At 46.3% G+C, this 26,188-nt stretch overlaps 1 protein-coding gene across 1 annotated transcript in view; it reads right to left on the minus strand.

The window, feature by feature from the left end:
- DNAH12 (dynein axonemal heavy chain 12) overlaps positions 1-26,188 on the minus strand; it is a 937,015-nt gene that overhangs the window by 821,026 nt on the left and 89,801 nt on the right. Inside the window, exons 9-11 of the mRNA XM_069206470.1 lie at positions 25,545-25,733; positions 20,203-20,359; positions 20,010-20,101 (exon numbers count right to left, since the gene is read on the minus strand). Coding sequence (XP_069062571.1) covers positions 20,010-20,101; positions 20,203-20,359; positions 25,545-25,733 — 438 coding nt within the window. The remainder of the gene's footprint in view (positions 1-20,009; positions 20,102-20,202; positions 20,360-25,544; positions 25,734-26,188) is intronic.

The raw sequence follows: 26,188 nt of genomic DNA on the forward strand, positions 1-26,188 counted from the left end.
CACTGAAGAGCCCTCATATGCCAGCGAGCATGCGTGACCAACAGTATGCAGGAGGCAAACAGACCGAGCAGACGAAGGACCTTGAGGACTGGAACTACTGCTCCATTTCGAAACATTGGAACCAACTCCTGAATATCTTTAATCCGCTGAGGCGGAGGAAAGGCTCGATTCAATGTTGTATCCAGTACTGCCCCTATGAACAGGAGGCGCTGAGAGGGCTCCAGGTGAGATTTGGGCACGTTCACCGAAAAGCCCAGGTCGAACAACAACTGGGTTGTTGACTGCAGATGATGCGACACAAGCTCCGGAGACTTGGTAAGGGAATACTGCTATCCCCTTCCTTCTGAGCTCTGCCGCAACCACTGACATCACCTTCGTGAAGACTCGAGGTGCTGAGGTAAGACCAAACGGGAGGACGGCAAACTGATAGTGCTGCGACCCTACCACAAACCGGAGATACTTCCTGTGTGACTTGAGTATCGGGATATGAAAATAAGCATCCTGCAAGTCGACAGACACCATCCAATCTTCTTGGTTCAACGCCAAAAGCACCTGAGTTAGGGTCAGCATCTTGAACTTTTCCTGTTTGAGGAACCAATTCAAGATCCTCAGATCCAGGATTGGTCTCAACCGACCATCCTTCTTGGGAATCAGGAAGGACCTTGAGTAACAACCTCGACCCCTTTCCTGCTCTGGGACTAACTCCACCGCGCCCTTTGAAAGGAGGACTTGAACCTCCTGTTCTAACAACAGGAGGTGTTCTTCTGAACAATAAGATGGGCGGGGCGGGATGGGGGGCGGAAACTCCAGAAAGGGAAGGGTGTAGCATTTTCCCACAATACTGATAACCCAAGTGTCCGATGTAATAGTCTCCCACTTGTGGAGAAAATGCCCTAATCTCCCCCCTACAGGAGAGGAGTGAGTGGGAAATGGTGGAAGCCTATGGCTGCTTTCCCTGCTGCACCCCTCCAGAGGACGAGGAAGAGGCAGAGTGCTGCTGAGAGGCTCCTCTGGTGCGGGCCCTACCCCTCCCTCTAAATGATCTATAGGGGAGGGAAGAGGTGGGTTGCTGGAATCTCCCCCGAAAGGAAGAGGAGGAAGAGCCACGCCCAAATCCACGAAACCTCCTGAAAAATCTGGAGGAGGCAGAAGAAGAAGGGGCTTGCAGCCTTAATGATTTGGCTGTGGCCCTGCTTTCTTTAAATCTCTCCAAGGCCGAATCTGCTTTGGCTCCAAACAGTTTGTCCCCATCAAACGGGAGGTCCAACAGGGTCGACTGCACGTCCGCAGAAAACCCTGAGTTACGGAGCCAGGCCTGCCTCCTTGCCACCACAACCGTGCCCATTGCCCTAGCCACCGAGTCGGTCGTGTCCAGCCCAGACTGGATAATCTGGGTTGCGGCAGCCTGGGCATCCAAGACAAAATTCAAGAGTCCCTGGGGAAGCTCCGTAAATGAAGATGAAATATCGTCCATGAGAGCATGGATGTATCTCCCCAGAATACAAGTCGCGTTGGTGGCCTTAAACGCCAAACTACAAGAGGAAAATATCTTCTTGGATTGTGCATCCAGCTTTTTAGAGTCTCTGTCTCCTGGTACCGTCGGGAAAGATCCAGGCGCTGACCTAGAGGAACAGGAGGCTTGCACCACCAAGCTCTCCGGCGTAGGGTGTCTAGACAGAAAGCCAGGGTCAGATGGTGCAGCTCGATATCTCCTGGCCACAGCCCTATGAACAGCCGAGGAAGATACTGGCTTCTTCCACACCTCTAACACCGGATGAAGCAAAGCCTCATTAAATGGCAAGAGAGGCTCCGCTGCAGCAGAGGCCGGATGCAGTACCTCAGTCAGTAAATTCTGCTTCGCCTCTGCCACCGGCAAAGGCAGGTCCAGAAAGTTAGCCGCCTTCCTCACCACAGCGTGAAAGGTAGCAGCCTCCTCCGTATATTCCCCTGAAAAGGTCCCACTCAGGGGAAGTATCCAGCCCACTGGCTGTATCCAGACCATGCAGTCCATCACCAGAGTCCTCAATCTCTCCTTCCTCCAAGACTCGTTGGTATTCCTGCTCTTCCAAAAGACGGAGAGCACGCCTCCTCGAATGTAGTCTTTCCTCGATACTCGGAGTCAACATGGCCTCCGCCGAAGTCGAAGATCGGCGCCGATCTCCAGAACCATCCGACGCCGCGTCCGGCGCCACAGGCAGCTTCGGCGCCGAGGAAGGAGCCGGACGAAGAAATCTTGGAGTCTCCGATGGACCCGCCGGAGTCACAGGACGAAATCCTGACGTCGACGGGATGGAAACTTTCGGGGCCAAAACCTCTGGAGCCACCGGAGCGGCCACCGGCGCCGACACCGGTGCCGAGCCCACATTCACTAAAGGGAGAAAGCGCATAAAGGGTGCCAGCCGTAGAGGCGCAGGATCACCCAATGAAAAGGCCAAGGGCCCCGAAGGACCAGCCGGAGCACCTCCTGGAGCCATCTGTTGAAAGATGGTATACATTGCATTCAGAAATGCGGTATTATCGGCTCCAGGGGCGAGAAAAGCTGGATACTGGGGTGCCTGGATCGAAGGTGACCCTGACGCCAGCCTCGACGTCCGCGACGCCGGAGACATCACAAGAGGCTGCATCACCTCAACCACAGACGCCTGTCCAGGCGAAGTCGGTGACGTCGGAGAGGGCAACGGCGTCGATGGATGTGGCGTGACCGTGGGACTGACCTCCCAAGTCTTCCGACGCCGAGCCGAAAGCGACCTCGAACGAGACTCCTTGCTGGAATGACGCCGTGAATCCCTACGGTGCCGGGAGTCTCGATGACGCCAATGAGACCTTGGCGAAGAAGACTTCTTATGATGTTTCTTCTCCTTTCTCTTCGACTTCGCCATGAATAGTTTAACCTCACGTTCTTTCAGGGCCTTCGTATTCATGTGCTGACATGAATCACAAGTTGCGACGTCGTGGTCGGAGCTTAAACACCATAGACAGTCGGAGTGAGGATCAGTAACGGACATCTTGCCGCCACACTCTCGACAGGGCTTGAAACCCGACTTCCTCTGAGACATTATTACCGCAGAGAAAATCCACGCAGCAGAAAATACACTGTAACTATGAAAGTAACAGTAGCTCCCTCAAAGATAACCGTTTCGAATGCACGGAAAAAAGGGAACTGACGTCGGCGAGGACCTCTTATTGCCTGTATGACGTCAGACGGCGTCGCGTGGGCTAATGTGACGTCCTCGTCGACGTGCAGAAGCTAGGAAGAAGATTTCCGTCGAATGCTGGCGCCATGGGAGTATTCATTAGGTGAGGAATCCACAGGTAGTTGTATCCATCAGAAATTAAATATTATGAGTCATAGTATTTATGATCTATTATACATGGGAATTATGAAACATAGTAATGCAAGTTGCTTAAAAACGCAAGACGTACATACTTTAAGTAATAATGCTATGTTTACTTCACCTGAAACCTATGCAAAAACTTTTCCACTGGAGATGAACAATAAGGAAAAATACTGGTAAGTATACTAATTACTTCTCCTGAATACCCAAAAACTGTAAAGTGCTGTACACAACGGTATCCCCAGTTTCCGGTGCTTCGATTGCTCGAGGGAAAGGAGACACCATCCTGTAGCCTTTGTGCCACTTGACAAGTAGATGTAAGCATGAAGAACAAGTTACTTACCTTCGGTAACAAATTATCTGGTAGACTCTATCTAGCTGCAGATTCCTTATCTTAGAATTCCCAGGCGTCAGCTTCAAATCCGGAACTTTTCTGCTGAGCAGTACCCTGCGCGCACAGTCGGGAGGCGTTGTTCGTATCCGCGTGTGTTTTCTGGCTCTGCGTGGCGTCGTCAGCGTCATTGGAGCCGTCTGTGACGTCACGCCCTTCTATATAGGCACCACCCCGGCCCGCGCACGTCAGTTCTTTTCAACAACTTCCCACGCCAGAAGCGCAGAGTCATGGAAGAACCAACTTTTTTCTGATTGTTTGAGCAAAATTACATGCCGTGGAGAATGGGTAAAAATCTGAAAAAACATAGTATATACATCCGCAGAGCAGGGAGGCCTGGGTGGGTGTAAGGAACTTGCAGCTAGATAGAGTCTCTACTAGATAATACCGAAGATAAGTAACTTGTTCATCTGATAGAGACTTCTAGCTGCAGATTCCTTACCTTAGAATAGATGCCCAAGCTATAACCTCCTTGTAGTGGGCTGCGAAGATATACTTCATACAAGGAAGAGTGAGCTCTCAAGCCCTCAGGAGGCTGATTCTAAACCAATGGGTAGCAGATTTTAATACAGAGAATGACCCAGCACAAAATGGTTCATTTCTGGACTGCCAGACCCTTCTTTGCTGCAACATGCCCCACAAAGAGTTGGTCGTCCACCCTGAACTCTTTTGTGCGCTCAAGGTAGAAGCTCTTTTTGGGTCCAGACGGTGGAGACGCTCCTCTTCTTTAGTTGGATGCGGTGGAGCAAAGAAGGTGGGCAGGGTGATGTTCTGATCCAGATGGAAAGGGGTCACCACCTTGGGGAGGAAAGAGACACGAGTTCTGAGGACTACCTTATCAGGATATATTGTGAGATTCAGCAGATTTGATGATAAAGCCTGCATCTCACTTACACTCCTGGCAGATGTGATCTCCACTAAGAAGGCTGTAAAGGCTCAAAAGGAGCACACATAAGAAAAGTAAGCACGAGATTAAGGTCCCACTGGGGCATAACAAAAGACGTAGGTGGAAACATATGTACGAGCCCTTTTAAGAATCTCTATACAATAGGCGATTTAAACAGAGACTGTTGATCAGGCAAGCAAAGAAAAGCCGATAAGGCAGAAAGATAACCCTTAAGAGTCCCTAAGGAGGAACCCTGTTGGGCAAGTGTCAGAATGAAAAGAAGGATATTAGAAAGAGAAGAAAGAGGTTCAATAGACCTCTCTGTAAAATATAATACAAAACATTTCCAACGGCAGGCGTAAACCGTCTTAGTAGAGGGACGCATGGCTGTCAGAATGACATTACAGACTTCGGGAGGGAGGTCATAAACCATCAACTGATGCCGATCAATCTCCACACATGAAGCTGCAGAGTCGACAGGTTCGGGTGGAGAGCCTTCCCCTTCTGCTGTGACAGAAGATCCTCCCAAAGAGGCAAACTGATTGGAGGAATGATGCTCATTTTGAGAAGCTCTGGATACCAAACTCTCTGTGCCCAATCCGGAGCCACTAGGATTACTTGGGCCGGTCATTCTTGATTTTCTTGAGAACTCTGGGCAGAAGTGGTGTGGGTGGAAAGGCGTACAGGAGGCCTGAATTCCACTTGTGGTGAAAAGCATCGCCTACGATAGACGCCTTAGAAACTCCAACACGCAATACTGCTGACATTGCACATTCTCTTCAGAGGTGAACAGATCTAGCCAAGGCTCTCCCCACTGCTGAAAGAGTCCTTGCGCCACCTCCGAATGGAGACACCATTAGTTATCCACTAAGCATCTCAGGCAGAGTTTGTCTGCTCTGGCGTTCAAAGAACCTGTCAGATGTTGAACCACTAGGGTTTTGCCCTGGTGTTCTAGCCACGACCAGAGACGTAGAGCCTCTTGACAAAGGGTCCACAACCCCACACCGCCCTGCTTGTCGCAGTACCACACTGCAGTAGTGTTGTCCGTGAACACCTGCACTATCTTCCCTCTCACAACAGGAAGAAATGCCTTTAATGCTAGCCGGATAACCCGGAGCTCCAATAAGTTGATATGGAGCCCTGATTCCACCGGAGACCAGAGGCCCCTGATCTCCACCTCTCCCAGATGGCCGCCCCATCCCAGTAGTGACGCATCTGTCACTACTGTAAGATCTAGTTGGGGAAGGGAGAGGACTCTGCCTTTGACCCAATCGCAGTTCACTAACCACCACTGCAGATCCTTTGCAGTTCCCTTCGAGATCTGAACCATATCGGTAAGATTTCCCTGATGCTGTGCTCATTGGAACTTCAGGTCCCACTGCAGAGCCCTCATATGCCGTCTGGCATGTTTGACTGATAGGATGCAGGAAGCCATGAGTCCCAATACCCTCAGAGTCTGTCTCACCGAAATCCAGGATAGAGGCCGAAACATCGGTATCCTAACCTGAATATCCTGGACTCACTGCTCAGGAGGATAGGCCCGAAACTGCAGTGTCCAGAACAGCTCCGATGAAAGGGAGCTTCTGAGAGGGAGTCAAGTGTGACTTTGGCACGTTTATAGTGAACACCAGCAAATGCAGGAGGTCCGCCGTAGTCTTAAGGTGGGTGACGAGAGCCTGGGACGTAGGAGCCTTCAACAGCCAGTCGTCAAGGTAGGGGAATGTCTGAGAACCCACACCCGCGCAGATCAGCTTCCACCACCGCCATCACTTTGGTGAACACCCGAGGGGCACTGGTGAGACAGAAGGGGAGCACGGTAAACCGAAAGTGCTTACGTCCCACCATGAATCGCAAGTAACGCCTACGGGCAGGCAGGATGGGGATGTGAAAATACGCATCCTGCAAGTCCAAATCTACCATTCAGTCTCCTTGCTCTAGGGCAGACAAGACCTGAGCAAGAGTGAGGATCTTGAATTTCTCCTTCTTGAGGAAGACATTGACGTCTCTTGAAGCCAGGATAGAGCGAAGGCCCTTGCTCTATTTGTAAATGAGAAAGTAGCGGGAATAACAACCACTGCCTATTTCTGACATCGGGTCCCTTTCTATGGCTCCCTTGGCCAAGACAGCCGTAACTTCCTCGTGGAATAAGACCAAATGATCCTCCATTAGCCATTCTTTTACTGGAGGGATAGAGGGAGTGAAAGACTGGAAAGGGAGGGAATAGCCCTTCTGTATGACCTGCAAGACCCATTTGTCTGATGTTATGGACCGTCAGTGAGGGAGATGAAATTGAATCCTCCCTCCAACTGGATGGGCATGGTCTTGCAGAACCATACTAGGAGGGCTTGGGCGCTGCGGAAGAGGGGGGCTGGGTGGTGTCCGAACTCTGGCGAGACCATCTGGGTCTGACGGTACCACGACTTCGTCCTCGCACGGGATGCTGTGAAGCCGAAATATGATGGCTAACCTGTGGCTGGCATGGTACCGCGCCCCTTCCGAAGCCTCGAAAGGGACGATAGACAGACTGCTGATGAGCCGGCGCTGAGAGGCCCAAGGATCTGGCCATAGCTCGAGAATCCTTGAACCTCTCAAGCGCAGAGCCTGCCTTCTCTCTAAAAAGGCAAGAGCCATCAAAGGGCATGTCCATCAAACTCAACTGGACATCCCCCGAAAAGCTAGTAGAACGTAGCCAGGCCTGGCGACGGAGGGCCACTGTTGAAGAAATCACCCTACCCAGTGAGTCGGTCGTGTCCAAGCCACACCTGATGGTAAACTTGGCTGCATCTCTCCCATCCTTGAAAGCCTGGGTGAGAGTGCCCCGTACGCCCTCCGGGACCTGGGGTAGCCCCTGTGCCACCGTATCCCATAAAGTGTGGGAAAAACGGCCCAATAGACAAGAGGTGTTTACCAACCTCAATGCCAGGCTGGAGGAAGAAAACAACTTCTTTCCAAGTTGGTCCAGCCTCTTGGATTCCCTATCCGGAGAGGCAGAAGGGAAGGCACCACGGGAAGTGGAGGCTTGGACCAACAAGCTCTCCGGGGTGGGGTGTTGGGTGAGGAAATTAGGGTTGTTTGGAGCAGGTCTATGGCGGCGGCCGATTGCCCTATTCACAGGAGCCCCTGTGCTGGGTTTGGACCATGTTCCCAGAAGGACATCTGTGAGGGCTTCTTGAAGGGTAACATCGGCTCTGATGTAGCAACCCCCGGATGAAGCACCTCTGTCAGGAGATTAGTCCTGACTGGTACCATAGGCAAGCCTAGGTCCAAGACCTCAGCTGCCCTACGCACCACCATGGCATAAGATGCACCCTCCTCCGTAGCCACAGTGGGAGGAGAGAGCATGCCAGCATCTGGAGAAGTATCCAGTCTACTGGCTTCCCCTAGATCCTCATACCAGTCCTGTTCATGCTCCTCAGACCCCTCCCACTCCTCTCCTGTGCCTGGCTGTCCTGAACAAGCCTCAGGCACTGATCTGGGCCTAATCGGCCCCGTCGAAGTGGAATCAGAGTCGTACGATGTTGTTCCAGCTCTGGATCATCCGTAATGAGGATGGGGCTACCACCACCAGTGGACCAGGCGCGGGAGGAGGTCAACTGTGAGAAACCAGTGCCAGTCCGGATCCACTATCGGATTCCGGGGTCCCCAACAGAGCTGAGGCCGATGCCGCCGACGTCGAATCCGATGGGGCCCCTTCTGACCCCGCAGGGCCCAAAGGCCCACCCGAGAGTGCAGCCTGCTCTAAAACAAGGCACAAAGCCTCCTAAAATTCTTTCACTTGAGCGAGGGTTGATCCGGTTTCTGGAAATGGGGGAAGACGCAGAGTTGGCCCTGGCGACGGCTCCGTGGATCCACGCTCGGAATGTCCACGCTCCCTGGATGCCTCGTCGGCCGACAGGCATGGCAAAGTCGAAGTACGCTTGGACTTCTTCTTCTTTTTGTGCCTCTTACCTGAATGCCCTGAAGACCTCGAATGCGAGGAAGATGACTTGGGGCTCCTGGAGTGGAGCCTTGACCTCCTCCTAGAGTGGGACTGTGATCTCCTCACGCTAACCAAAGACAGCTGCCGGGCCGGTAGAAGCTTGAGAGATCTCTCTCACAAGGCCTTCGAAGCCATTGCCTGACAGTCGGAACACGACTTCGAATCGTGGTCCTTCTCAAGGCACCAGAGACACACCTGGTGTGGATCCGTAACCGACATGGTGCGATGACATGCACCACATAGTTTAAATCCTGTCTTTCTTTAAGACATCGCTCAGACAATCAAAAAATCTTTGAGAAAAACGTCGAAAAAAAGGGTAGATCTTTCTGGATCTGCACTTAACCGTCGCGGAAGGAAAAAAACGGACGTACGCGCGCCGGGTTGCTGCCTATATAGAAGGCTGTGATGTCACAGACGGCTCCAACGACACTGACGATGCCACGCGGAGCCGGACAACGCAGGCGGATCCGAACAACGCCACCCGACGGCATGCACAGGGTTCTGCTCAGCAGAAATATTCTGGATTCGAAGCTGACGCCAGGGAATTCTAAGGTAAGGAATCCGCAGCTAGAAGTCTTTATCAGATAGAGACAGGCAACTACTTAGAAGGATCACTGTGAGGAAAAATCTTTTTGACATTAAGGAAACATCAGGGCAAGCTAGAGGTGAGACTGAACACAAACTTCACAAGTGGGATTCCAGGCATTAGATAAACCTGAAACCAAGACTTTATCAGAACCAGGAGAAACTGGAATCCAATTGAGGGGCAAAAATGACTAACAACTCCAAAACATACATAAGACTGCATTGTTCTGTAGTCAAGAATGAAAGTCAGTGGCTTAGATAGTAACAGACAATAAATGAAACAGACAGGAACAGGAAGAGCAGTCACAGGAAGTACATCCAACATCTTGGATTACGTGATCAACATGTGCTACTTAACGAATAATGATGAAGGTGACCATCTCTGATTGGGTTAAATGTCCAAGTTCAGAAAATACTACTGTGTGCCTATGTGCTACTTCTGTTCTCTTCCCTAGGATCCACGGCACATAACCAACAATTCTAGCCCTTTGTGTGGCTGCCTTTAACAACATGCAGGAGAAGGAGAATGCCACGCAAGGTCCTTCAACCGGAGGCCGCATCCACATGCCACTACCAGAGAACAAGAACCCTCACGGCAGTTGAACCCACTAGGCCTGACAGCAGCACCTCGCCGGCTGCATATTCATTGCCTGGGAAGATTTCACGCAGCCTGTAGCAGACTACAGTAAAAACTATTTTTGGAGAAAAAAAATGTTTTCACAATATCACCTTAAATTTCTGAATAATCCTAGACAGTTCTTTAGCGTAAATGTCCCAATTGCAGTTGCAGCTACCACGAAAGTTTCATTTCAGCCCACATATTTAAGCAGGCATCTGTCCATGGGATTAAAAGAAAAGACCAGCAGGTGTGAAAGTGCAACATTAATTTCAGGTATACAGGTTGTATCGATGCTAGAGGAAACATTTTATTGAGGTCCTCTAAAAATGTGTGATTAAGAATACCATAAAAATACATTTAATAAGGGTCTTTTTTAGAAGCACCTTTTCTATTTGCAACAATGAGAGAGAAATTCATTATAAAAGTGGACTACTTCATTCTGCTTTTAAAATACCCAAAAGATATGAAACAACTTGGAGCGAAGATCCAAAATAATAATGGCTTTCATTTTATTGTGTGGAAAAAACATTGTAGAAGGCCTTCATCTTCATATATGCCCGAACATTGTTGGATTAAATTTACATGACCATACTGCCTGCCGGACTTCAGAATCCAAGCAGCCAAGCTTAATGACCTTGAATTGTTATGAGAAGACTCAAGCATTGATAAATCAATGTATAATGTGTCATCAAGGAGATCTGTAATGGTCCAGTACCACCTGCCATAAACCCATGGTGGCACTATGCGCCTTGTGCCCTTAACCACTGAACATAAAGTAATGCAGACTACCAACTTTTTAAAAGAGCACAGATAGTTCGATCTAGGGATAAGAGCAGTTGAGGACGACACTCTAAATGACTTATTTGTGGATAATGTTTGCAAAGATTATCCTTCCTCATATTGTTCATTCACTTAAGATGTTTTGTCAAAAAACTACATATCACAATAATGAGGAGTGCGAAGCCAAAAAATCTAGGTACCCTCACCCACCCAAATGTTAAACCAAACAATGAAAATTGGAAGGTTATCCTTTCTTCTCTGTACCCTAAATCCTACGAGCAATGGATTGTGAGACCCTAAAATCTCTTCGTTTTTTTATTACGATCCTTACCCACTGGTACTACCCGTGACATGCTTCATCATTGTATCTTCACACACTGCACTGCACCTTGTGTGACTGGGTGGGCTGAATGCAATTTGTAAACCGAGCACTTTCTAGACAAGAATTATTCTAGCTAGAATTGCCCACAGGATCCTACGTTTGTGTTATAACCCAGGGTCCTTTGGTAAGGTTAAAAGCAGAAAAAAATGATGTAGCTTGGTATAAAGGCCCAAACATCAAGATGGGTTAGAAATGTTTCAGCATCACTAAGTGCCCTGAAGGGTCAACGGGCTTTCTTCAGCATCAATGAAAATATAATGTCTCTTCTACTGTGGTTGCTGTTACCACTTGTCTACTGTATTAAAGGTGTGACGCTCTCACACTCTGAAAAGCATGCATACTAGTACAAATCATACTTCAGGAAATCATTCTCTAATAGTCTAAAAGGAGAGAAGAAAAGATAATTTATCATATATTTATAATTGGTACGGAGTTGTGCTGCATTCAAAAGTGTAACATCATGCTTCTGAAATTCCCACACCACAACTTTTACCATAAAGCACAGATTTCAGATAAAAACACATTTAAAAGCATAGCACACATTGTGTAATGCGATGTCATGCAAATACACATGATCAAACTCCAGTCGTATTTACCTATGCATTTGGTCAATAGCATCTAACTCCATAAGGCTCCAGGGGAGGACAGTCCCTGTAATCACCCATTAGGAATGTAAAAGATAATCATGATTGTAAGTGTGCCGTCCACAAAGCCATTGGTACCCTCCATAATTAATTATGCCCCCGAGACGTCCTTTAACAAGGAAATTCGTCCTGCCTTGTACCTGCATAGAAACCTCCAAGCATTGAATGTTGCCTGCTCACGTCCTGAGCATCTATAAATATGCCTCTCTATATCAGAGGAAATCCTGATGCATCTCCCTGCATCAGAATAGAACATATGTTGCGCATTAGGATGCACATGTTCAGTGTATAGCCAACGTGCAGAGACATGGTCAGGCTCCCTTGCACTCGCAGGGTAATGTCAAAAACTAGACATTGTAGGTCAGCAGACAGAGACTATGGATGAATGGCTGGCTCCATTCTTTTTCACATGCAACAGAGTGATGATAGCGTATGTGTACACTACACCATAGGCATAAAAGGGAGGTCCTCATGCCAGGTGCCATCCTTCCACACTAACAAGAGCCCCTTATCGGTCTTCGTCCTAGTTCCTCCAAACCCTATTTCTCACCTTGTGTGTTCCAATGAGGTCTTCTCTTTCTCTGCTTCCTTTCAATCTGTATCTCAGCATTCTGGCCTCTCATATTATTTTTTTCCGTATTGTGCTTATGCTCAAAACACACAGATAACAATCTGCAAAGATGGAACACTGACAAAACAAGGGAGCCAGTTGTAAAAGATTTATACTTTCACATATGGGTGAACCCAACAAAGACAATTTGCGTCTCGGTCTCAAAAAAAGAGGTCTAATCCTGTTTTTCTCAACCTAAACTTCAGGTTTTCAACCACAATCAAAGCTATTCCTTGCATACATGCCAACATTTCAAAACAGAGAATTAGAAGGAAAGAAAAAAAAATATCTTAAATTGAATAAAATAATGTTTTAATGGAAGAAAGCTAAAATAAAACCATGTCTGCCCTACAAAAGTCTCCTAACTTAAAATCAGGAATGCTGGCTTCTATGTTCTTGTCACACAGATCAACAAAAGATCATGTGGGGTGTGGCCAAGCAGGCAAGATGGCAGACGTGCATTAGCAACGTTTCAACCCATCCACCCTGCAATCGTCGATTAATCCTACCCTGAGGTCCAACACCCATCTGCACACAACTGAGCAGTGGTGACGACTAGCCTAAACTATTGGGCTCCCTGCCCGTCGTGGCTCCTGAGACCCAGAGGTGAGCGAAGTGAGCTGCTCCTTCTCCTAGACTCCCAATGCAGAGGTCAAATGGTGCCCCCCCTCCCAAACCCCTCCTCTGGAGGCGGATGACCTGGACCTGTTGATTACCGGCTGGGCTGAAAGAGTCAGGGCCTTTGTTACGACAGCTGCAAAATGAATGGGCCTGCATATGTTACCCGGTGAATGCCTGGCAGGGTGTGGACACTATTGAGACAGCGATGGTCATCTCATCACTGCTGTGTGGCCTTGCTCCTTGCCTCCATAGTGACCCATTCTCTGCCGTTCACCCCCAGCCTTCATGGACAGCACCTGAGACCTGCCCAATCCACAATGGTGCCCTGATTCTCCGCTAGACTCCTGCATACCGCTTCAGCTCTTCTGGCCTTGCGCAGCATTCCCTACTGGCCTCCGCATACCAGCTCTGAGGGGGTGACCTGCTGCCTGGCCACAGAAGGCCAAGACGCCCTTTTGCCTGCAGTGATCCAGATCTGGGGACCCCTCACCAGACTGGTGACCCAGCGCCTGCCTGGGGTGTAATGGGTGAAGCCCAGCCTCCACTGCCAGGTGGAAGGCTGGACAGCGCATCTAATGCCAGAGTGGCGCAGACTACTCCGCCACCACCGCAGAAGCCTTGTTCCCTCCTCAGACATGGTTTGCCCTGAGGTGCTCCCCATTTGGCTCGTCGTGGCACTTTGATACTCCCTAATGCGGGACGCACACACCCTTCGACTGCAGCTTTCTATCCTCCTGCTGCGGGCCCCGCATGGAGGCTGCACATTAACTGGGGGGGCCTCAGTGGAACACAGGAGAGTGTTTGGCCATACATGAATGACTTACTAAGCTAGAAGTATTGAAGGCGAGGGCGGTAGTACGACTGTACCCGAGTCCCTTCATGCGCCAAATTTTACCCCAGTTAACAAAGCCTAGAAACCTTGGTGGAGTCAATTGAGGAACACTGCCCTCATACTGGACAGGACAATGTGGAGTCGTCCCCTGCACTATCCTCTCCTGTACTACTAATAACTGCCCCCCAGTGACAGCGGGGATGCAGAGGTGGAAGACCTCAGTGTCCATGCCGGAACACAGTGCATCAGCAGGGTGACCGCCGCTACATCTGCAACTCTAAAGTACCTTGGTGCCCAAGTCAGGGTACGGTGACTTCACCACACCCCGGAATGTGAGACCTAGCACTAGCCTCATCTTTACTCAGGCTGCTGCCAACAGGACTCTGTTGTGACCTCGCAACCCCTACAGGACAGACTGGACCAAATTCTGGCTGTTTATGAGAGCTCCCATAAATCCATGGAGACTCCCTGGGGTCATTAGTCACAGAACTGATTTTTCTCGGGGATGATCACCATAAACTCAAGGCTCAAGTGACTGAGGGAGAATAATCCAACCTCAAACCTCTGACAATGCACAAACCACTAGTAACTTGCAAGACCAGATCCACGTGCTTGAAGAATAGGCCGACGACACAGAGGGCTGCTCCTGCCGCAGCCACTGGCCGAATCATAGGCCTACCAGAGGGGGTGGAAAGGAAGGATCCTCTAAAATTTCTGGACTCTTGGTTCTGTTCCTTTGTCTGTTCCCTGGACCTCACTACCTTCTTTTCACTGGAATGAGCACATCGTGTCCCTGCGAGACGTGCCCCCCCCCCCAGGGTGCCACATCGACCCATGCTGGCAAAGCTTCTCTAAATCGGGACAACAATGTAATCCTACGGGCCTCCTCTTACTGGAGGATATACATGTTATGATATTCCCGGATTATAGGGTTGCTGTGGAATATCAACAAACCACTTGTCTGGCAGCTAAAAGATGCCGCAGACAGCTAGGGGTTGAGTATTCCCTGCTTTATCCCAAAAGGCTCAAAATCATCCATCAGGCCAAGGGTCACTTCTTTACCAACCCCAAGGAGACAAGGAGACAAGTAGACATGAGACTGGCTGGATTGCTGTCTAGCCACTTTGGCACCTGTCCCAAAACAAGCACCACTGTACCAGCCAAGCTGTGACGGAAATGGGGCACCCGTACATGGGGACCCCCCTCCTCCTGCCCCAAAATCTCCCTCACTGACCATCCTAGACCTGGAGCCAATAAATTAGAAATGAAGGCAAGCTCTGGGTGCTGCCGCACATTTGAATGCAGACACTGCTCTCAGATATAGACAGCTGTCCCCACATTTTTTCTATAGAGGGTAACTCGGACTCGTCCCAGGTCTCCACCTAGCCTTCTCCAGCTCTCCCGTTGGTGACATCTCATACTTACATTTCTGTCTCCGTTTGCTTAATGTTGTTATTCATGCACCTCTGTTGCGCCATACTTGCTACTGTGCTCTGTCTAATCCACATCGCTTCCTACCACCTGGATGAAGGCAAGGTGCAGGCACACCCCACTTTTCAACACATCTGCACTACTGCTCCCCATTACACTAACTCTCTGCTATAGGGTTGCCTGGTACGTCCACTTTCCCTCCCACCATGGCTACCCTCTACATCGTATGATTCGTTTTCACCACCAGTCAGTTTGAGTGCTCTGCCCGTTGTGGAAGGCTCTTTTTGTTCATAGTTACATGTCCTTCCCCTATCCTTCACTGTTCCTGACTAAGCGTCATAGAGGCAAACATGACACGACCCTTATGGGAACAGGGACAAGGGGGTACATAGAGGCATGCACCATTCCCATGTGGCCTCACCACTATCATGCCCTACCAATCCTACAATGGCACCTGAAGTCTCCACTAGATTCCTCACCCTTAATGTCAAGGGCATGCATACTGTACAGAAACGATACTCCATTTTTTCTTGTCTCAAACTGCACTATCCTTATATAGTCTTCCTCCAAGAGACACACACTACCTTAAGAGAAGTGCCCTGACTCCAAAAACAATGGTTAGGTTTCATTTACACCCCATATATTCAGTGCATGCCAAGGGCATATTAATATAGGTCCACCCAGGGACTACTTTTCAGGTGCTCAACACTATAATTGATAAGAATGGGTGTTATGTTTTTCTAAAAGGCCATCTCAACAGCCTCTCAGTATTACTCGGGAGCGTTTACACTCCCAACGCTAACCCAAGTCACCGTTTGGATGACACTTTCTAGTATTCTATCCAAAAAGACGCATATTCCACAGATCCTGGGAGGGAACTACAACCGTGTTCTCAGTATCCAACTCTATTGTTCCCACCCATGCCTTTCACAAGCCCCTCCATACACCCAGTGGAGCAAGTTCACCGACTGGGTGCGGCACTGGGCACTGGTAGATGCTTGGAGAGCTCTGAACCCTACAACCCACGTCTACTCCTTCTACTCTCCACCTCATGATCTATTTGTCTGCTGATGAGACCATCTTCTGTACTCCCACACACTTGCATCCTCCTTACAAAATGCAGATTATCTATCTCAGATTGCTTCTGACCATGATGCTTACACTGTTGATTTGCATTGGGGTACCACGTGCTTAGCCCGTGATTGTTTAGAGGACCCTACCGCCTGAGACTCCCAGGCTTACAACGTTCGTAATTTCTGTGTTGAAAACGATGGCACTGCCTCTAACAAACTCCTTGAATAGGATGCATTCAGGCCTGTCACCCAAAGCATCTGCCTGCAGAAAATTGTCAGGGTTTATCTTGTGTTGGACAGGGAGATTGGTTAGGCTCAGCATTGCCTTCCCAGGTTGAAGCACATGGGCCAAGCAAGATACTTCCTGTCTTCCTTCACTGGAGGAGGCCAAACGCCACCAATCTCTCTTTTGGAGCGCTTATGCTGCTACAACTTCACTTCCTATGTGGCTAAAACACACATGGAAGGCCACCTCCTTGCTTAGCTGATTCACCAGGAACAAGAGAAGACCCCAATCCTTGCACTCCGTTCTCCTTCAGGGGCGGCTCTCCACACACAGCATGACATCCTTTCACAATTCCATAGTGATTACTCCCATATGAACAAAACATCAGATACGGTTCACAGGCGTAACCCTGACTTGTTCCTTGCACACCTTCCTATTCCTAGCTTCGACATGATCATCCAGAGAGCGTTAGATGTTATAAAATCCCCTCGGGTTCCATGAGGACTCTGTTTTCTTTATTAAAACATTCTGCCCTCTAGTGGCGGAATGTTCTAAAAGCCTTACAGCCCTTCGTAGCTGGGCTACACCGGCAATTAAAGTCCACTCTCTTGTTAAAGGCCTTCCTTGGAGCAGCCTTTAATTACCGGTATAGCCAGCTACAACAGGTTATAATGCTATAAAATACCCTCAGTTCATAAACCTTGAGAAATTTTCACTTATTTTATGTCACAAAAGGGAGCTCAGTAATTAGATTGTTATAACTGAAAAGTCTGTATCACCATCAAGAAGCAGCAGCAGAACAAATATTCTGCTAAATCTATAGCCGAATCTCGGTATGGGTTGGGGCTTAGTGATACAATGTCAAAAACATGTTAGTCACAGTGAATAAGTTTGTCAAGACTCCTGGGTGTGCTACAGTTAATAACTGGAATTCCCACTCTGAAATGGGTTTGGAGTATCTAAGTGATGTTATAAAACTAAACTACTATCTTATTGATTTCAAGAAACAAATTCAACTTTTATGGTAGAGAGATACACAATTCATCAAGAGATCCTAAAATACCCTGGTTTTGAGAACAGGAAATCCTTATCTATACTGAAAATGGATATTTAGTTCTTTAACCATCTCCACAATCCCTAAAACACAAATATCTCATTGAGAGACTCAAATACAAACTGTATCTATGAGACAAAGATTATGGAAACTATTATGATAACGACTATGAAGAGATATAGTCAACTACCTACCATCAGTGGGAAAGAATTATATTATTATTAATTTTGTAGAAGGTTGGATGCAGATCACAAAGTTAGGCATGAGTTTACTACCAATATTATGCAACCAGAAGGAGGAACGAAAGATATGGAGAGTAAACATAACTTTCATCTGGCCTTGTGGGGTACTGATGAAAGAGGACATGGTCAACGTATTTTACTTTCGTGTGTGCAACAGGAATATGAAGAGAATTTTTGTACCCTCTGTTAGAAATTGGATTTCTGGGTGGCAGAGGTATGCACCCTGTCCGAGCAGGAGCCACAATCCTAGTCAGGGTAAGTCAGATAGGTCAGGCTAAACTTAAGGGGCAATGTGTAACGTATTTCTGCAATACTTCAAACAGTAAAACAGTGAAAACACCACAAAAAAAGATGCCACATATAGATATAAAATAGAACCTAATTTCATGAGTAAAATAAAACCAAATGACAAAAATCCAATAAGTAGAAGTCAAGATTACATTTTTAAAGTTTAAAATGCAATATAGTGCAAATAAACATAAAGAGCCAACCTGGGCTACCTGGTCATGCTAAACCGGGTGAAATCCAGAAGTTCGGGCCGACTGCGATGGAGTACAGGTTAGATACAGTCCTAAAGAAGTCCCATTGATGTTTTACCTTCTCAGAATTGAGCCAAGAGTCCCGTTTGCAGGGAAGAATTGCACCGGAAGCAAGGAGAGTGTCGCTGGTAGTGGTTTGTGGGTGAGAAGACTTGGCTGGGTGCTGCAGACGGGCGGGCTGGAGCCTTGTGGTCATGAGTGGCAATGCTTGCTGTGGGAGGAGACAAACTTCTGGCAGTCTTCATGTGAGCGGAGCAGTTCCGGTGCGAGAAGGCCCCTTTGTGGTGTGAAGAGCCCAAAGGCTTGATTTCAGAAGCCACAAAACCATTTTAAGGGCCCAGGACTGGTGGGGCACCTCTTTGGGGGTCAGGATCTGCTTGAAGACAGGTCCAAGAGCTGTAGAAGATATGTTGGAAGTCTTTTGTGTCCCTGAGACTTCAGAAGAACAGGAGGCAAGCCAGCAAGCCCTTGGAATCACTCTGGGTTAGAGAGATTCAGTTCCAATCCTTCTCCCTACCAGGCAAGGAGGGCAACAGGCAGCAAGTCAACACATCAGAACAGGAGTCCGGCAGAGTCCAGCAGAGTGACAGTTCTTTTAGCAGCACAGCAGTCCTTCTTCCTGGCAGTGTATCCACAGATCCAGAAGTGTACAGAGTTGGCAGTGTCCAAGGTCCATTTCTTATACCCAGTGCTGTCTTTGAAGTGGGTGAGACTTCAAAAAGAGGCCTTTGTAGTGCCCCTGAGTCACTGTCCTTCCTGTCCTGGCTCAATACAGGGGGTTATGCAGCCCTTTGTGTGGGATCAGGACACAGTCCATTTAGGTGCAAGTGTCAGCTCCTCCCTCCCATCCTACCTAGAATGGGCCATCAGTATGTGGATGACCCATCAGTCACACCTAAGCTCCTACATGTGTGGCTGTCTGGAAGGAATGCACAAGAGCCCAACTGTCACCCACCCAGACATGTATTCAGAAACAGGCAGAAGGCACTAAATGGTTAAAGTAAGAAAATGCTAACTTTCTAAAAGTGGCATTTTGAGAATTACAATTTAAAAACCAACTTCACCATAAGTTGGGATTTTCAGTAGTGATTTACACTCCAGTCTGTTATTTAATGGACTGCATGCACTTTTTAAATATTTGTGCTAGTGGGTGACTGCTCTTTCTTTGTATATATTTGCATTTCTATTTAACTATTATGTGTATGGGTTTATGAATGCCCTTACGTTTTATGGTTCTTAAGCAAAATAAACGTAACTATAAAGCCGGAAGGAATGTGAAAATCCAGAGTTAGAGAAACGCCTTTGGTGCCACAGATGTATAACTTAATTTACATTTTTCAAATTAGTACTGGGAGTATCCTAGGCAGGGTGTTCCAGATCATAGCATTTGACTGGCCAAATTCCAAATGAGAACTTGATTCGGCAAGTGGGATAAAGTATTTTGACTGTAACTCCTACTACAGATGGTCTCTACTATTCTCCACGTTTGGTCACCACGCCACCTAGTGGCTAGGATAACATATCTTTTTCAAAGTTGTTAATAGAGAGCTTTGCACAGCTTTCATTTTCACAGGGCAGTGAAATTCTCCTCGGAAGATTAAAAGTATTTTAGAGCACAAAAACAAACTGACCTTAGTCTTGTCTGCTGAAAGCAAGGTTCCCAATCACGATTTCAATGTCTTGGTAGTCAAACGTATCATCATTTTCGTAGTATAAATAATTCTAAATATGCCACAGAAATATATTATTTTACACATTCAAAAGCAGTGTTATAACTTACTTCAGTACATTCATCAAAGGTGTGCTCTTCTGCTAGAAAGGTCTGAACCTGCGTATCTGCTGTGCCGTCAACCAACCAACTAAATCTTTCAACTGTAAAAGAAAATCCAATTGAGAAGCACAATGTAGAGAAATATTATAAAGTTACAATTTCAACACTAGAGTGAGGTACTGACTATATTTTTAATTCTCACCGTATGATTCAAAATGTTCCTTCGGTGCTTCAAAATTTTTATCGATGGCGTCCTCAAGGAATTCAATAGCCCAATTCATAACGTCTCTGGAAAGTGTGGCTTCAAGAGTCACAGGTGCGCTGCTTCCTGAGAGCCACGACTGCACTGTTTGGATGTTCTAAGAAACAAAAATACATGTTGGACTATCAGTGATATACACGGAACAATAAAGTATTAAATCAGTGCACGGGCATTTCTATTTAGGAATTTCGCTACGGCAGTAATCAAGAGCAGAAGGACAGCTCAACAAAGTCTTCTGTAAATATCTTGCTTACACTATTCTGAAAACCGGTGATCGAACAAAACCTACCATATAATCTGGAAAAAAGTCAGACTGATGTGCATCTTTTGGAAACATGCCTACAATAATGCATCCAGAACCATTAATAAAAGCGCTGTAAAATTCAGTGACCACAAAGTGATTTGTCACAAGTAGTTTTGGGGCTAACAGACCAACACTGAAGTGTAAGCTGTCCCTTTATTAGGTAACAAGTGAGTGCTTCGAATAAATACCAAGTTAATAGGGGCACGCACCAGGGCTGTCCTCTGTCCAGGAATGCCCTCTGCCCCCCTTGATGTTAGCATTGCCATTAAGCCTCTGGCAGCTATAATGCATCAGGTGGGGGAGCACTGGGGACTGCATTCCATTTCCCTATATGTTGATGGCATACTTCTAAATGTGAGACATAAATGGCGACTTGTCATCAATACCTCGGTATTTGTCAGTGTTTTGGGGGTATTTTAGGCCTGGGAGTTAGTTGGGAGTAAATCATGTATTTTTCCATTGAGCCCCAATCTTTCACAAAAGGCAGTAGAGCTGGAAGATGGACAGTTGTGCTGTCAAATTTATCACAGTGAACCAGATGGTACCGTGTGTGCATCTATATGTGCTTTGAGAGTGCAAAAAACATTTTGGTTCTCTCTGACATTGTTGGTTGGTTGGATCGCAATATGAAAAAAATGGTGGTACTGTCACGTCTGTTGTATTATTTTGTCAGTCTCTCAGGGATGAGCCCTAAAAAAGTATTTTGTGATTTGGACAGATTGTTGGTCGACCTGGTAGAGGGAAAGCACTAGAAAAACGAAGCAATCCCCCAACTGAAAGAGGGTGGTGGCTCTAGATTTTGACAGGTGGAGAAGTGTGGCTCAATGGTTAGAGCGGCAGACCCTGATGCAGAAATCTGGCCTGGGACCAGGGTTCAATTCCTGCCTTGGTGGGTCTTGGGCTCAATTTCCTCAGACCTGATAATTCTCGCATCGGTGCCTAATCTAATTCATGGGTCCCACTCTGTAACTCTGGGCAATAGCTTGCTTAATCTCCACAACGGCCCCAACAGCACTTGGATGCCTAGCTTCACCTTGGAGGTTGCCCAGGAGTGGGCACCTCACAGGGAAAAGCCAGGAGGGGTTCCACAGCGGTATGCGTACAGCGCCTTGAGACCCTAACGGGTGAGTAGTGTGCTATACAAGTACGAAGTTTACAGTTTACAGTTTTACAATGTTTACAGGTGTTATATAGCAGACCAGCTCCACTGGGCTTCTAAATGGTTGGCAGGACACAACCTCGCTGAAACTGGACACACATTTATGCAGCTAAGAGATGGGGCAATGCAGACAGTACTCTTCCCTAGGACCAGAACACCTAAGGGGCTTACGCTACTAATCTATGTCGCTGTCAGTCATTTAGGGAAATGTAGTCTTACTCGTTCAGAGAGACTGCATACTCAAATGATTCCAATAAGGGGTCTACCTACAACGGCAGGTGGTGTAGGTTTGGATAAATTGGTAAATTGGAAAGAGGTGGGAGTCACAACAGTGGGGCGCACTTTGATCCCGACTGTCATGTTTTCCTTTTTTCACAAAATATTTTGGAATGGATTTTTAAGGATACATTTCATACTTCAAACAGAGACAACCTCTTGTATTTTTAAATACATCCATCTAAAAGACCTTTTTAATTTGATCCTCTTTCTTTCATTCTTTCTTTATCAAATTTAATCACCCTTGTTAATAGCCTATACCTAGAAAACAACCAAGCAAGAGGAGTGAGGATGAGATGAAAGGGCAACACACTCACAGAAGAATAAATGCAATTTTCAACAAGTACCCAATAATATTCACCACTTGCATGTTTCTTTTTAAATTTAAAACCTTACATTAAGGAAAACCTCATGCAAAGTGGATTGAAATGATATGGCCGCATGGCAGTGCTTTAGTCTCCAAATTCTCATTATCATGTCCACAGCTGTTTCACTTTTGTCTAGATTTTGAAACCTGTTCAAACACTGATTTTACCACCCCTTGTGCAACGATGCTAGTAATCCCAGCAAAGTCTCTTGTGATTCTTCCTTCACACCAAATACACTAAATGCATAGGGTGTGCCCCTGTATCCCCTGCAGCTAAGGTACTCGGGTCCACATATGCACATACGCAGTGAGCCAGGCTATTATGTCTTTGCCTTTATTCCCTTGTGGTGCCTTGGTCCATGCCATCTGCACTCTCTCTCATGAAAACAAAGGGGGTAGGGAGCACACGTCCTGACACATCAGCACCCAGTTTTCTCAGATGCATTATGGAACATGTGGTGCATGATAACACTTACTTCAATTAAAAGTATTGTGTTTTCACGAGTTTCAGGACATTAGTCTTTCTTCAGAAGAAAGTAACGCTTAATTTTAAGTGTGCTGGTCATACCTTCTCAAGGTCTTCTCAGGTTTCTGTACCACTCACAGAGCAAAGGTGCATCAACCAGAGTTTAACAGCTCGCCAATTCTCTCATGAAGAAGGTTGTACAATATGAAGCACTCCAAATGTGCCATCTGAAAGGACTACCCACAAAAGGTTTTACAACAGTGCTGTTTTAGGTTTAGTGTAATTATTCACACACTATGGTACATTAAAGTATGTAAGTAGGCACTTGGAATATTTTGAATCCAGAAGGCATAATATCACATGCCTGGCTTGTATCTGTCATTTGATGATATGGCTTTAGGGCCTTCATCATGCCTTATCGGATCCCCAGCCCACACGCGTGGACACTTTCGTTTTTCCATGATTGGTACTTTGATGATACAGCAGTATGCAGTTCTCCCACACTACACGTCACATTTTAGGGTCACTAGTCTTGACACCCTAGCACACACACAAACTCCCTCCCTATGCAATCTTCTCCCGTGCATGGCATGCAACTCTAGGACCACAACATTATTTCAGCCCGCACACAACACTTTTCACACAGTGTGCTTTGCCTCACAGGGGTAGCCGGGTTTTATTTTGATGTCACGTTTTCAAGTTCTTGGCTTCAGCATCCCTGGGCCAAGCATGTTATCCTCCTCTAGAACCTCAATGTCCATCACAGGCTTTAGAAGCCTGCCGCCCACACTGCTACATTTTCAGATTGATTGGATTGGCACCCCGACTGCTCAGCATGTGACTAACCCCTATGCCTCAATGGTGCATTTTCGTGTCACAGTGATTAACAATAAAATGTCTCAACATTTTCCCCTTTCTCCAGTGATTCGGCCTTTTAAACATAGCTCAACTGCAAGTCTCTATTTATAGTCATTAACATGTAATCCCTCTACACCGTTCTATATTTTCAGATTTCAAGATGTGGCTCTCTAGGAATCAAGCATTTTACCTACTGATCCTCTCATCACACCCAAGCTATATACTGGGGCCTGCAGTCGTTGAATCCAGCATTGCAGTGGGTTTTCCTTTCCCCCACTACTCAGGGTAACTTTTTGGACTGGTTGGCTACTGTTATTCCAGTTCCCCCTCTCCTCACTCCCATGCCAATTTTTTAGGTCAAAGACATTGCCCTAGTGACCTAGTGCATATACATTCAATATTTCACAACACCCTATTAGATACCGTGCCTGTTTTCTTCTATCCAAATTTAACGTCCAGTAGAGAATTTTGGGTCAGGTCATTCCTGCATCTCCACTGGGTTCTTAGGCCCCATTTCAAGCTCACTGGTCTACGCAGATTTACTGCTATAATTAAAAAACATGTTGCGATTGAAAAGTAGAATGTATTTTCTCAGAAATGGCGAGCTGGTATTGAAAGCTATAATGGGTTTTGTACCAGAGAACCATGTTTAAGTCTACATGTGCACCACTTTTGCATTATTTATCAAATTACTAGACTGCATATGAGAAATGCCTCTTTCTAGACATTTGTCTAGTCACATCATTTGTAATTTGTTGTACTAAACTAAGAAGATAAGGTTTATCTTGAAGTGCTCAGATTTTCTTCCATCACTAGTAATCTGCTTAAACAGATCCACAACTTCCCTCCACCAAGTGAAAGCCATGAAAGAAAGAAGCAGCCACTGGGTCAAAATGTATCACTCAGTTGCACAACAATTGACTCCTGGGATACACTTCTTCAAGAAAAGGTCTCTGAGTGGATTAGTGTGGGTAGAACGCAGAGACAAAATGCCAGGTAATACGTTTGAGAAAATAATTCAGTCATGTCAGCATTTGGTCATACCTAAGTGTAGGGGATAAATATGTGCAACTATAGATCCCTTGTGAGTGCATAGCCATGCCTGCTCTGTGCAGAGCCCCAGGCCCGCAGTATGCATGTATTCACTTATGACAGTTTCCTAGTGGCCACATTGACTCCCCTTCTTTACAACTGGCGGCCCCACTTCTTAAGCCAAAATGTTGGATTTACATGTCACTGCCACTCGAACTGTGGAAATATGCACTCCAAAACATATGAAGAGATCTAACAGCGCCAAGGCCTCACTATCAGCTCCTCGCCAGTGTGCGAAAAAGCAAAACATTACATATAACAAAGATCCAGTAAATATAAAGATTTGAGATGCTGGATGTTAGGATGGTAAAGGCAATTAATTTTTATAGTTGTTTACACAGCAATACACAATAAATTCATTTTCAGCGTGTTCTTTTCTAGAACGTGATTCCCAAAATAGTAAGAAACTGTTACAGTCCAGCGGATATGTAAAGCATGCCCTCATGCATCTAACCTTGTGTTTTATAAACAATTGTCAGATAAATAGATTGCTTACTGCATTACTTTCCTCACAAGAATGGAAAAAAACAAGGCATACGTTCAATATGAAAACATATTATCCCAGCACATGTTCTGCTTGTGTTCATTACAACATATCAATAATTATTGCCCAATGTAACAAATACAGTAATCAATGAAAAGCAGAAAACCCTTGTGATTTAGCAGGGTGTGGAGAAGCACCAATGAAAATAGACATGCATGTATATTGACCCACCTACATAAATTTAGGAGATGTAGGTAGATTAGAGATAAACCATACCTGTAGAGTTTGTGAAATCCGTGTCACTACAAACAGAATTACATCTTCTAAATCTTGAAAACTTGGGTAAAACTCCATTTTCTCATCATCAAAGATCAATTGCATCTTAAACAGCGGGAGGTGTTGTCCATCGTCTAGATCATAGAGCTTCACATATGTTTCAACACTTCTCTTTAATACTTCTCTGACCTGAATTGAAGTAATTGAGTGAATATTAAACCGTTCATTTCTCAGCCAAATATTTAAAAGCCTAAACACAAATTCAGCACAATCAATTAATCAATGACAAGTTTATACTGAAATGTCGATATCTTTGAGGAGTAATACGATGGTAATATCAAAGTGAGTTGCAACCCAGTATGTAAGGTCCAAAATACCTATCATAGGCAAAATATTGCAAGAAACAAAAAACAAGATTTGATACCAAATTCAATCAGCATAGGTCGAAATACTGCGAAGTTGAAAAGTGGTTCTAACAATGGCATGAGGATAAGCTAGTCAGTTTTTCTAATTTCTCTTCATGAAATTTCATTGTGTGATTCTTATATGCTTTGCATAAATGGATCTAATTGCAAAGATGAGGGTGTGAAACATCAGAGAAAACGGTTGAACATAATATATAATAATTGAATAAAGTATGCTAA

This window comes from Pleurodeles waltl, chromosome 9 (genome assembly GCF_031143425.1).
Source record: "Pleurodeles waltl isolate 20211129_DDA chromosome 9, aPleWal1.hap1.20221129, whole genome shotgun sequence".
Classification (NCBI taxonomy): domain Eukaryota; kingdom Metazoa; phylum Chordata; class Amphibia; order Caudata; family Salamandridae; genus Pleurodeles; species Pleurodeles waltl.